Consider the following 11,967-nt stretch of genomic DNA (forward strand, 5'->3'; position numbering starts at 1 on the left):
TATATTAGATAAAAAAAATAGAATGTTGACTTGGGAGCTAATTAAATATAATAAGTTGAAGTTAAATTACTAAAATTATTAAAAATAAAACTGAAAAAAAAGCTAAATAAAATATTTTATGAAAAAAAGACCAAAGAACAAAATTGGTAAAACTTTAACTAAAATGACTGAAACTGAAAATATCAAAACCACTGCTAATTCAAAACGTAATAAATATTATAATAGTATATAAATAATTCTAAAATAACATTAAAATACTCCACAAATTTTCCATTTGTGATTTAAAACTTCATACATCACAGGGTTAAAATGAATAAATAAATGAAAATAAAATGTAACTGATCACTTTATAATGTGAAAATGTGTGTCATATCAACATTAACATTATTACAGAAAAGTTTATTTCTGTTGTCCTCTTAACGTCCGATAATTGAATCTTAATAAATAATAAATAATAATAATAATACAAAAAACTTGCAGTTCCAATCTTGAGCCTGTGGAGGGCAGTGTTTCTCTTGTTTAATTCTTATTCCATTGCTGAGCTGAGAAGAAATATTTCTGCAACTGATGCAATAACAGAATGGCACCTTCTATCTTCACTTGTGTTTACAATAGCTTGCACCATAGTTCAGCTTTAAAGTGGGAAGTGGTGCAGGAAACAACCAGGTCTTTTTCACTTCCCCGAAACCCTATCTGATAAAACAGTTTCCTGTAGAAGTAAAATGAAAGGGTAGCTTGTAATGTCCATGAAATGTTGGTGAGGTCAACAGCTACTGCACCATAGGATCAAATTGATATGTATTTATTTGAACAGAAGAGCATCGCTCAATTAACTTTCTGTTGTAGAGTAAATCCAGAGCACTTCTGTTCTAAAATGCAAGCTGCATTTATACCACACATGCAGAATACATAACTGAGATCTGGCCTGCTGTGAAACTAACACCCGCTGGGTTAGGCCTGGGGTGAGGATTAACCAAGAGAATCAGATTAATGGAATTCACCTAACAAGTGCAAATGAGAGAGATGCTTACTATAAAATAGGTTAGGACAATCGACTGACTGCTTGACTAGCAGCCCTCGAAATTAAGTCACTTTCTGCACTACTTTAAAAAACTAAAAAACAACAAGGTCATTTTAAAGTGGAAACGGGGCATTTTGGAAGCCATTCGTTTCACTGAAAGGAAATGGAAAAATAATGACAGGAAAAATGGTAAATATTAACCTTGCAATCTTCTTGTAAACAGATTTAATTGTGATATTGATACGTTTTGTGGTTTACATGTAAAAACATGTTTTTGTTTTGGAGTTATTGGTCAGATTTCTGTTCATTTATTAAGGATCACATCATGCCCAGCTTTTAACAGTTTTTTCCCCTCTATGACAAGTCTTATCATAAGAAACAGTATTTAATTAATCTGCTACTTTAAAATGTACATATGGGGGACTAAGCCATTGCTTTTAATTTTAAAGACAGAAGTTCAACAATACCTAAAAGCAATTTTGAAAATGTTTGAAAAATATGAAAGCTGTAAGATTTGTTATTATTGGTAAACATGTTAATGTTTTTAACTTTATTTCTATCTTTTGATCTTCTTTCTGTCTTTACAATTATTATTTGTTGTTTATTCTAATGTACCCTGGCTGTATTTGTAATTCTTTAAAACCATTAAAAACAGACTGAAACAGTTTTTTTTATATGCCACTGATCAGATAAACAGCTCACTATATTGTTGCTACTGCCACAGAGTGGAGATCAACCTACAAATGGTTAACTTACTGCATAGTTGTCTCTTTATATGAAATTGTGAGAAAAATGTTAAGTCAAAAAATTATATCTTTCAGTTTTAAAGATGGATAGGTATACTCACGGCCTGTGATCTCGAAGAGAACTTTGTCATTGAGTCCGAGCCTTAACTCAGGCATGCCTGACAGAACGACATTGATTTTGATGCAGCCCAGAATCTCGCTACGCAGGACACTGCCTGTAGCACTGACCTATAACGAACAAAAACAGAGAAGATAAATGCAAAGCACAATCAAGAGTGGCAAGGTGCGATATTGCATCATCACCATTACTGCCATCTACAATTTATTACGCTCTGTCGGGCAAGGCAGTAACCGTGTGATTTGTGCCATAATGCTCTTGGAAAGAGAGGGCTGAATATGCTGCGATAACTACGGATATGAGAATGTAATATATATTATATTATGGTAAAATATTAAAAGCATACAAGCTGGACTCAGAAGGTAGATCTAAACCTCAAAAAGTCCACATCGATTCAATACCTCTGAGGGCTCTCAGATACAAGAGCCAGAAAAAGCCAGAGCGAGAAAGCTGCACGGATGAATAGCAATGCAGAATTAGAAAGCAATGAGACGTGATTTAGCTCTTAATCAGAAGAGTGGTGTTGCTCAGCGCTACTGTCTGCCAGTGTTTAGACCCCCCGACCCTGAGGAGCTCTAATGAATCCATCAAAAGCCAGTCCATTCGGGGGGCTCAGAGTTAAGAAGCAGAAAAGAAAGGCAACAAGACCTTAAAGACGGCAGCTGCTTCCTCCCTCTCTCAATCCAAGGAAGTCTGGAGACCTAACCCGTGACCCTGGAGAACATGAAGGAGGTCGACTGAGGTACAGTAGGATGATGGAGCGATAGCGTTTGCTGTTTGATGTCTGCACTGAATACGTAAAACCGATCCAGTATGTGGAAAGCTTTTTTTTTCCACAACAAGAAAAAGTAATGTGCTCAGTTTTAAATTGCGCTACAATATAGGTTACTTTTACTTTCGTCAAATAAGTAATGTATGTTATGCCATTTTTATTTATTGCAATTTATTTAGTTAAAACTGTTATTTTTTCTTTGCATTTACATGATCAAAAATACAGTAAAAACAGTAATATTGTGAAATAGTATTATACAAAACAGGAATATTTAAAACTGCTTTCAATTTTAGTATATTTGAAAATGTAATTTATTCCTGTGATGGCCTAGCTAAATTTTCAGTATCCATTACTCCAGTCTTCAGTGTCACATGATCCTTCAGAAGTCATTCTATTATGCTGATTTGGTACTCAAGAAACATTTTTTATTATTATTATTAATCTTAAAAAAACAAAATGTGCTGCTTAATATTTTTGTGGAAACTGTGACCATTTTTTCAGGACTCTTTAAGGAGTAGAATGTTCAAAAGAACTGAATTTATTTATTGTTAATCTAAAAATCTTTGATAGAAATCATTTGAAACAATATACTGTCAATTTTGATCAATTTAATGCATCATCCTTGCTGAATAAAATATAAAACATTTTAAATGTGTATTGACCCCAAACGTTTGAACGCTAGTGTATAAATAAATTTCATGCACTGAAATTTGATAATGGGTCAAGAGTAATTCATTGCACATATGCATATATAATAATTAAAATTAATATGAGGCACTTCTATGATGACTGTGATTTTACCAATGAGAATGTATTCCTGAATTAACATCTTTTGTTGGTCCTAAAACCTCTAAAAACTATTAAAAACCCCAAAGGTCATAAGGAAATCATAGGTTAAAAAGAATGATGTTGAAGCCCCAACCCTAACCCATATCCAAAAATCGGATTGGTTGACTGAGGACACAATACATTGTCGCTACAATACATTTAAGTCAGCTCACCAATAGATTGACAGACTCAATGACATCCATGAAGACTTCATTTTTTCTATATTTGATGCCTTCTGACCTCCAAGACACAGCATTGGTTACTGTAGCTGGGGGCCGTGGCGCTCCCACCTCCAGTTTATGCCCCTGTTGGGTGATGTACCTGGTGTGGAAGTGAAAGAAGGCAATCAGGACATGCTAACATAAATAATGACCAAGAAAATGACAATTAGCATAAAAAAAGACTAAATATTATATGAGCCCACCAATGCATGTCAGCCATTATCAATATGATGAGCATCATTATTTGTCACTAGTCAGTGAAGCAAGTAACTTCAGTGAGTGTGTAAACAGACCTCTGCTGCTTATTAGAACTCATGGGAAGAACATGGCTGCCCCTTGGGACAGACAGGCTGACAAACACCTAACCTGGTTTTTCTTTTTTTGTATTGCCAACGTTCTAATGTAATGTTTACCTTACCACGCGTCTTTCATCTATTACACATGAAAATTCAAATGGAAATGAATGTGAACACTAACATTACACACATAATAGAGCAGGGATCCTCAAATCTGGTCCACGAGATCCACTTTCCTGCAGAGTTTAGCTCTAACCCTAATCAAACACACCTGAGCATGCTAATCAGTGTCTTCAGGATCATTAGAAAATCACAGGTAGGTGAGTTTGATCTGGGTTGGAGCAAACCCCTCCAGGGCAAGATTTGAGGAACCCTGTAATAGAGTTAGTGTTCAATCATCCCTGATGAACATTAGCATCTGCGTAAATGCACCAAAACAAACCACTGCTAAGTGGCTGCTAGCAAAGCCAGCAAACTGAGAAGAACGTATAAACATGAAAGATTTTTTTAAACTGACTTACATATGATTGTACTATTTTTTTTTTCTTTTTAACATTTGCCTGACAAGAAATTGTTTAGTGTGCTGTTGTTATATTCTTTAGTTAGAATGTTCTACTTGTTTATGTTTTGTAAATAGTACTTTTCATTTCTTTAAGGGTAAACATTTTTAATTAGCTAAATGACCATTTTGGATATTGTTTAATCTCCTAAATAGGTAAATTACCAGGAAGTGAAGTCATCTGCTGAAAGGGATATATCAGCAATAAACATTTCAGTTATTCCTCTTCAGTATGAATTTTCAAATTAATCTGTAAGAATTGTCCACAAATTTGACTTAAAAAAATGTTTCTTTATGCTTAGATACTACAGTATATTGATTTATCTGGTCCAGTCATCTCTATGAGTATTATAAAACACAAATAACTGCATTTTGCCAAACTGTGCCCTCTGCACAAAGCATATACACTGACTTATGAATAGGAATGAGCTTGAGTAGGGAATAATAAACCCCTAATAGCACTGTTAGTGAGGGATGAATAGTGTTCTCTGAGCAGTGATGGCTGAATGGTAAGTCGTCAGAACTTACTCTAGTAAGATCTTGCTGTCAGTGGTCTGAGGGAATCCAAAGTCCATGACTTCTTCCATTAGCTCATATACGGTCACAAAATTGTCTCGAATACTCTCTTCTTCCAGTGACTTGAAATATTCAATGAACACCTGCAAGCAAATGGTTAATACAAGACTACTATTTTAAATGTACACAAATTTCGTAATATTATAATGAGGAAATGTGCTACGGCACATTTTTAGGGTGTTGATGTTTACACAGGCAACAAGATTGTGCTGTGTAAGGTTTTATGGAAGGTGTTGTCATGTTGATAGATATAAAACACACTTACCTCCACTAATTTGTACAGGAAGGAGTATACAAGAGCAGCATTGGTATTCCTCTTTGTTATTGCAACCACTGAGTAAAATCTGTTAAGTAGTAAATATGCTACACATTTGCAGAGCTGTTACTGTACAACAATAGGACAAATACTCACAAATAAAATGAAATTTTAATATAGACAAATAAAGGTTATACTTTTACATTTAAATATAAGAAGATAGAGGATACAGTAGAGGTTGCTATGCTTTATCCAGAGGTAGTGGGTAGAGCCGTGAATAACCACTGGTGACAAATCGGCATCTTCCTCTCTCTTCATCATTATGGGCATAAAGTTGTCGATCTCACTTATGTCCACATTGCCCATGTAGTTTCGACATATGAGCACCTTAGAGATGGAAACAAAGTTGAAAGCACAAGGATGTCATAAAACAGAGTATCCCAATTCTGCTCCTTAAAGACAGTCATCACGGCATCACTAGTTTATCTGAGTGCAATCCATATAAAGACATGTTCTTTTTGGCTATATTAACACAACAAACAAGAGCTCATTTAAAAACTCTGGAAAACCTTGAGGTTCTCTAAGCAAATAGAAAGAATCTTTTATTTTTCTTAAAGATGTTTTGGCACCAGCCATCATGCAAAATGGATTCCTTACGGCCTCAAAAGCAGTAAACACTTGTAATGATTTCTCAGGCCAAAAGGACACTTACAGCACAAGGTCTGTTTGCACTGACTCAAATCAGCCTGAGAATATGTTAACAGCTCAATCAATATGATCTATGAAACAATATCTACACTAATACTTCTACTGATCAATCCAACATACAATCAAATGCTTCAAGTCCTGGTCACTTTTTTCACTGACTGATGCATTCAAGGTGTATAGTAGGGTAAAACTTAAAGATCAGTGAAGTCTGACTTTAACATGGCTGGTGTTGAGGTATTCCTTCAGATGGAGATATTGGATTGCTCTAGGGCACAGACAAGACCGCTTTCATCAGCACTGCCAAAATCCAGGGGTATATTGAAGGATAATCCATTCCACTGAGACCCCGAGGCTCTGTTTTCATGGAAAAACTCCCATGCACCCACTACTACTTTCAACATCTTACAAATGAGTTCAGAGCTTTTCTTTATATATACACTATATCTTTTGATATAATTATTATTTTTTTTTATTGTTTTTGAAAGTCTAACCAAGGCTGCATTTATTTAATCAAAAATAAAATAACAGTGATATTGTGAAATATTATTACAATTTAGAATGACTGTTTTTCATTTTAATATATTGTAACATGTAAATTATTCCTGTGATGGCAGAGCTGAATTTTCAGCAGCCATTACTCCGTTCTTCAGTGTCACATGATCCTTCAGAATTTATTCCGGTATTATTTGGCGCTCAAGAAATATTTCTTCTTATTATATTTCATTAATTATTATTTTTGGTGTTTAATATTTTTGTGGAAACTGTGATACACTATCATTCAAATGTTTGGGGTAAGTAAGGTTTAAAAAAAGAAAAAGAAAGAAATGTATACTTTTATTCAGAAAGAATGCATTAAATTGACTGAAAAGTGGCTATAAAGACATTTATATTGTTACAAAAGATTTCGATTTCAAATGAATGCTCTTTTGAACTTTCTATACATCAAAGAAAAAAAAGATCAGTTTCCACAAAAAAATTAAGCAGCCCTTTGTTTCAACATTGACAATAATAAGAAATGAATGATGAATGAAATCTGAAGGATCATGTGACACTGAAGAAACTCAGCTTTGCCATCACAGGAATAAATTACACTTTAAAATATATTAAAATATAGAACAGCAATTTTTAATTGTAATAATATTTCACTATTTTACTGTATTTTTATCAAATAAATGTAGCCTTGGTGAGCATAAGAGACTTCTTTCAAAAACATGAAAACATTTTTTTTATCATTTACCATGTCCACAAAATGTCGTTTTTCTTAACAAAAATAACTTTTAAATATATATTGTGTTATTGCACCACCACTTAAATATAGAAGCATACAATATGTGAAACATTAACATTAATATTGCAATTGCCTTCAGTGGAAGTGCTGTTAACTTTAAGAGTGTGATGGGTAGGGTGTCATCATTAGTTGTTTTAGAAACCTTCAAGTGAGTACATACGTACAATATCCTTCGCCAAATTATTTTAAACCTCGATTATCTGTAGCTATATAGGTTTCAAATAAAGTGTCACTGTCAGTCCTGAGAGTATAAACTAGACGACCTTTCGCTGACAGGTGCACGCGCTCTTACCTTGCCTTTAAGGTCCAGGATGAAGATCGCGGACGCTGCCATCCTTATCAAAGCTGTTGTGTGACCAGAAGTGACTGACAGGAGTCCACGTTTTGTGAATTATAATAAAGTTTGATCAAAAGAAATGAAGAGAGATCTTTCCCATCCCTTACACGCGCGTCTTCCGGGTTTGGAGGCGTCTAACCGGTTGTGCAGCTCGAGCTTGTTGCTGTGCTGTAAACTGCGAGAGACGCGACGCGTCAAAACTACAACGCTGCCATTATAATTGGCCAAGCGATCTGCGCTGTTTCGTCGCGTCGCTTTGTTGCAATGTAAAAGCAGTGTGACTTAACTTCAACTACTTTCAGGTGACAATCCTTTATTAAATAGATACAACAACAAAAAACTACTAACACGGCATTCGTTTAGGATGACGTGAATGCCATGTAATGTTTCATTGGTGTTATATTATATAACATTTATAAACAATAACAAAAATATATAATAATATCAATAATTCAATTGTAATATTTAATTCTAGGCTAAGTAATAAAGTACACAAAGGCGACGCCCAGTGGCCAATGAAAGAATAATGTTTTCTCAACAACAACAAAAATAGAAATGAAGTGCAACATACAAAAGACAAAATGGTAACACTTTACAATAAGGTTCCATTAGTTAATGTATTAACTAACATGAACAAATAATGAACAATACATTTATTACAGTATTTATTAATCTTTGTTAATGTTAGTTAATGAAAATACAGTTGTTCATTGTTAGTTCATGTTAATTCACAGCGCATTAACTAATGTTAGCAAGCACAACTTTTGATTTTAATAATGCATTAGTAAATGTTGAAATTAACATTAACTAAGATTAATAATAGTAGAAGTATTGTTCATGCTTAGTTCATGTTAACTAAAGTAGTTAACTAATGAACCTTATTGTAAAGTGTTACCGACAAAATATATATAGTACAGAATGCAATTAAAGGCCAATGTAAATGAACATTCTGGAAGGAAAAATCCTTAAAAGTTCATGATTATTAATATTATCATTTAAAATAAAGTTTTAAAATAACTCATTAATAACGTTAACAAACATTGTATAAAATGTTAAACAGATTATTGCATGTGGCCTACTGTACATTCAAATGTCATTCAACGTTGATTCATATATTTTCAGATGCTTTCAAAAAAGTGGAAACTATTTGGACATCTATGCCAAAATATATACATTTTTCATTGACAATATTACAGTTTTTTTTTTGTTTTTTTTTTATTGCTTAAGAGTTCAAATTCCTTAATAGTGCCACAGTATATTCTTTTTTTTTTCAATGAATTAATCAAAGAATAGTTTGATAACTGATTATGGAGTATTGAATGTTTGTTACTGACTACTTAATGCAAGTTATTATAAATAAGATTTAACAACATTAGACTTAATAGTGCTAGCCAATACTAAATTCAATGTCTTCCTCCTCGTCATCATCATCAGTCATCACTGCTGCTCTTGTGGCTCTTTCACTCTCACTCGCTTGAATATAGTTATCTTCAATAAACCCATCGTCATCCTCCTCAATGCCACTGGTAGGTGCAGCTGCACGAGTCCCAGGGCCACCCTGGGTCGAGAATCCCACCTCAAAGTTTGCAGGGTCACACTGACTCGTGGTATCTACTTCACTGAGCCTGGAGTGTCTGTAGCTTGCCAGATACTCGTGCACGACTTTGTATTTGGCCATCAAAGCGATAAGGACAGAGAGGGTGAGAGCTGACCCCAGAACAGCCACAAGGACCTTCCAGCTTTCTGAAGACATTTTGTTATCATCATCTGGTTCTATGCCTAAAAAGGTTATTTAGAATGGTTAGCCAGTCTCAGATGTAATCACAGGTAATAATCTACACTAGATTACAGGGGAAAAAAGGTTTTGACCATTAGTTGTATTGTTTGTAGGTTCCACTGTGAATAGTTTACGAAGGAAGGCTCCATGGTTGACATCCTTAGAATATCCTGCCATGAGAAAAACAAATGACATTGAAATTATAGTATGTCAATTTCCATATCTCAAAAAAAGATGATGTTGTGGCACTCAAATATCTTATTTTCCATATAAATATAATTAATGCAGAGAAAATTAATGTCACTAAGAAATGGCTGAAAGAACTAGTCCTCATCTAATTTTAGTCCAACATACATAAAAAATGCAATTTACTCATACAATGACTTGAATTATTATACACAGGCTTTTTATTTCTGTATTAAAATGAATTTAATTATTATTATTTTGGAGGGGGCTTAAAGTCAAACATTTCAAGCTTGTTTTTTATGAAAAGTGAAAGTCAAGCTTGTTTTTATGAACTATGAAAAAGTGGTTCGTAGGCTATTATTTATTCAAAGCATAAATAAATAAATGAAAACTGATACGCTGCTTAATAATATACAGTATGACAAACTTTTGTTGAGTTATGTAAAGAAAAAAAACAGGAAATGATATGTGACCATGTCACTTCTGAATTAAAAGTTCATAATAATAACAATAATTCAGTATTTAAAAATGTTTTTAAAACAATGATTAAGATGCGTACACTTGCATTTAAGGTGTAAGGAAATTATTTTATTACTTTTTATTTGATGGCTACACCACATGACATTTTTTATGTCATTGAAATAAAACTTGTCTTTAAATTATCTAACAGTTTTTCAAATCCATATGAAACCAACATGAAACCAAAGAGAACATTTCTAAGGGATGCAAACTAGATTTGTAAAATATTTATCTTTTTCACCCCGACATATACGCCACTAATCCAAGTAATGAACTAAATCTAATACAGATTCGATCAAAGTATTCATACCATCACTGTGGTCATCGCGTGCCATGCGTTTAGCTGCTCTGGTCATCATTACTCTGTCTCCCACTTTCTGTCTGTTACTCTGTTCTCCTCTAAGTTCCACAAACTGACTCAATCTCAGGTCTTTAACTGCAATCGACTGAATGTCCCCCAGGAAGAGCATCTGTAAGCTGGAAAGGCTGGTCAGAGCGTTTGCCTCCACTGCGGCCAGTTTACACCTACTTAGGTCAAGTACTTTAAGAGAAGAAAGGCTGTAGAGATGGTCTTTTAACAGTAGGGGGAGGTAGTTGCCTGATAGGTTCAGTGAGACTAAATGGCTGAAGAGGTTCAGGCGCTTGAAGCTGTCAGGGTGGGTTAAGTCTAACAGATTTTCAGACAGGTCCAGTTCGGTTACGTTCATCCAGATGTGCTTTGGTACCGATGTAAGTCTTTTCCCACTGCAGTCAAATGAAGCCTGAAAGAATAAAGAGGTATATGGATATGAAACTTACATATGGAATCAGAAAAAAACATGCATTTACATACACTATAATTTTGCCCTGTTCATTTAAGATTTAAAAACATTTTAAAAATGGCTTACCCACTTGCGGTTTTAAACATGAAACAAGAAATGCATTTTCTCACGATGTAAACCATTAAGAGACTGGTTAAACTTCTGTCACCAAAAACAGGAAACAAATGCCTACAAACAGGATATTCCTGATGTAGCAGCACTTGCTCTGGCTCAGGGAACAAAAGAGGCCAGAGTGTGTTGTTTTTCCTCACCATCTCTCTGTTGACCGTACATTGGCCCACAGTCTGGAGTGTGTAGCATGATCCTGAGACCAAAACACACAGGAGCACACACACTGTGTGTGTGGTAAACCCCATGTTTTCCTGCTTCCTGCAGAAATCACAATTAAAGATGATAAATAGCAAACACTGAAGTGGCCTTCAGTACTGCAATAGCTTGAGTTCTGGTGCCATTTCATAACTATATAACATCATATATCTTTGCTTTATTGGGTAGTCAAGGTTGGTTATTGACACTGTTAGTACAATGGAAAGAAGAATAGAATAGGTCCCACACCCTGAGACCAAAAAACACAGGAGCACACACACTGTGTGTGTAGTAAACCCCATGTTTTCCTGCTTCCTGCAGAAATCACAATTAAAGATGATAAATAGCAAACACTGAAGTGGCCTTCAGTACTGCAATAGCTTGAGTTCTGGTGCCATTTCATAACTATAAAACGTCATATATCTTTGCTTTACTGGGTAGTCAAGGTTGGTTATTGACACTGTTAGTACAATGGAAAGAAGAATAGAATAGGTCCCACACACTTTGTAGCTTGCAAATCTGTATATGCAACACTGTAAAAAGTATAAACTTACATTTATTAGTGAAACCTAGTATAGTCAGGTTGATTCAATCATATTAAATTATATTTTGGATTTGATTAAAAACTGTTT

General features: G+C 34.4%; 2 protein-coding genes across 4 annotated transcripts; both read right to left on the reverse strand.

The window, feature by feature from the left end:
• Window positions 1-1,821: 1,821 nt before the first annotated feature.
• Window positions 1,822-7,981, reverse strand: LOC107594630 (AP-1 complex subunit mu-1-like). Its single transcript, XM_016284750.1, has 6 exons — window positions 7,682-7,981; window positions 5,624-5,780; window positions 5,403-5,470; window positions 5,090-5,220; window positions 3,659-3,806; window positions 1,822-1,995 (listed from the first exon to the last, which is right to left on the reverse strand). Exons 1-6 carry the CDS (start codon window positions 7,721-7,723, stop codon window positions 1,822-1,824), a joined length of 720 nt encoding a protein of 239 aa, XP_016140236.1. The 5' UTR covers window positions 7,724-7,981.
• An 822-nt stretch (window positions 7,982-8,803) lies between these two features.
• LOC107594641 (leucine-rich repeat-containing protein 19-like) lies at window positions 8,804-11,385 on the reverse strand. Of its 3 annotated transcripts, none has more exons than XM_016284763.1 (4): window positions 11,281-11,385; window positions 10,519-10,969; window positions 9,596-9,673; window positions 8,804-9,505 (listed from the first exon to the last, which is right to left on the reverse strand). In XM_016284763.1, the coding sequence occupies exons 1-4, from the start codon at window positions 11,383-11,385 to the stop codon at window positions 9,114-9,116; spliced, it is 1,026 nt and encodes a 341-aa protein (XP_016140249.1). In that variant the 3' UTR covers window positions 8,804-9,113. The 3 variants fall into 3 exon arrangements, with proteins under 3 accessions (XP_016140249.1, XP_016140250.1, XP_016140251.1); XM_016284764.1 differs by lacking the exon at window positions 11,281-11,385 and adding an exon at window positions 11,096-11,173; XM_016284765.1 differs by lacking the exon at window positions 11,281-11,385 and adding an exon at window positions 11,100-11,142.
• Window positions 11,386-11,967: the final 582 nt, after the last annotated feature.

The sequence above is a fragment of the Sinocyclocheilus grahami genome, unplaced genomic scaffold (assembly GCF_001515645.1).
Source record: "Sinocyclocheilus grahami isolate Dianchi unplaced genomic scaffold, SAMN03320097.WGS_v1.1 scaffold187.1, whole genome shotgun sequence".
NCBI lineage: Eukaryota > Metazoa > Chordata > Actinopteri > Cypriniformes > Cyprinidae > Sinocyclocheilus > Sinocyclocheilus grahami.

Excerpts from the sequence above, each read along its gene's own strand:
- LOC107594630 (XM_016284750.1), bottom strand. The coding sequence starts at position 7,723 with ATGGCAGCGTCCGCGATCTTCATCCTGGACCTTAAAGGCAAG. Across the intron at positions 5,471-5,623 it reads AAAGCATAGCAACCTCTACT|TGGTTGCAATAACAAAGAGG; the intron begins GTATCCTCTATC and ends GATTTTACTCAG. Across the intron at positions 1,996-3,658 it reads TTGAGTCTGTCAATCTATTG|GTCAGTGCTACAGGCAGTGT; the intron begins GTGAGCTGACTT and ends TGTTCGTTATAG.
- LOC107594641 (XM_016284763.1), bottom strand. The coding sequence starts at position 11,385 with ATGGGGTTTACCACACACACAGTGTGTGTGCTCCTGTGTGTTTTGGTC. Across the intron at positions 10,970-11,280 it reads GTACGGTCAACAGAGAGATG|GCTTCATTTGACTGCAGTGG; the intron begins GTGAGGAAAAAC and ends TTATTCTTTCAG. Across the intron at positions 9,506-9,595 it reads TACAAACAATACAACTAATG|GCATAGAACCAGATGATGAT; the intron begins GTCAAAACCTTT and ends TAACCTTTTTAG.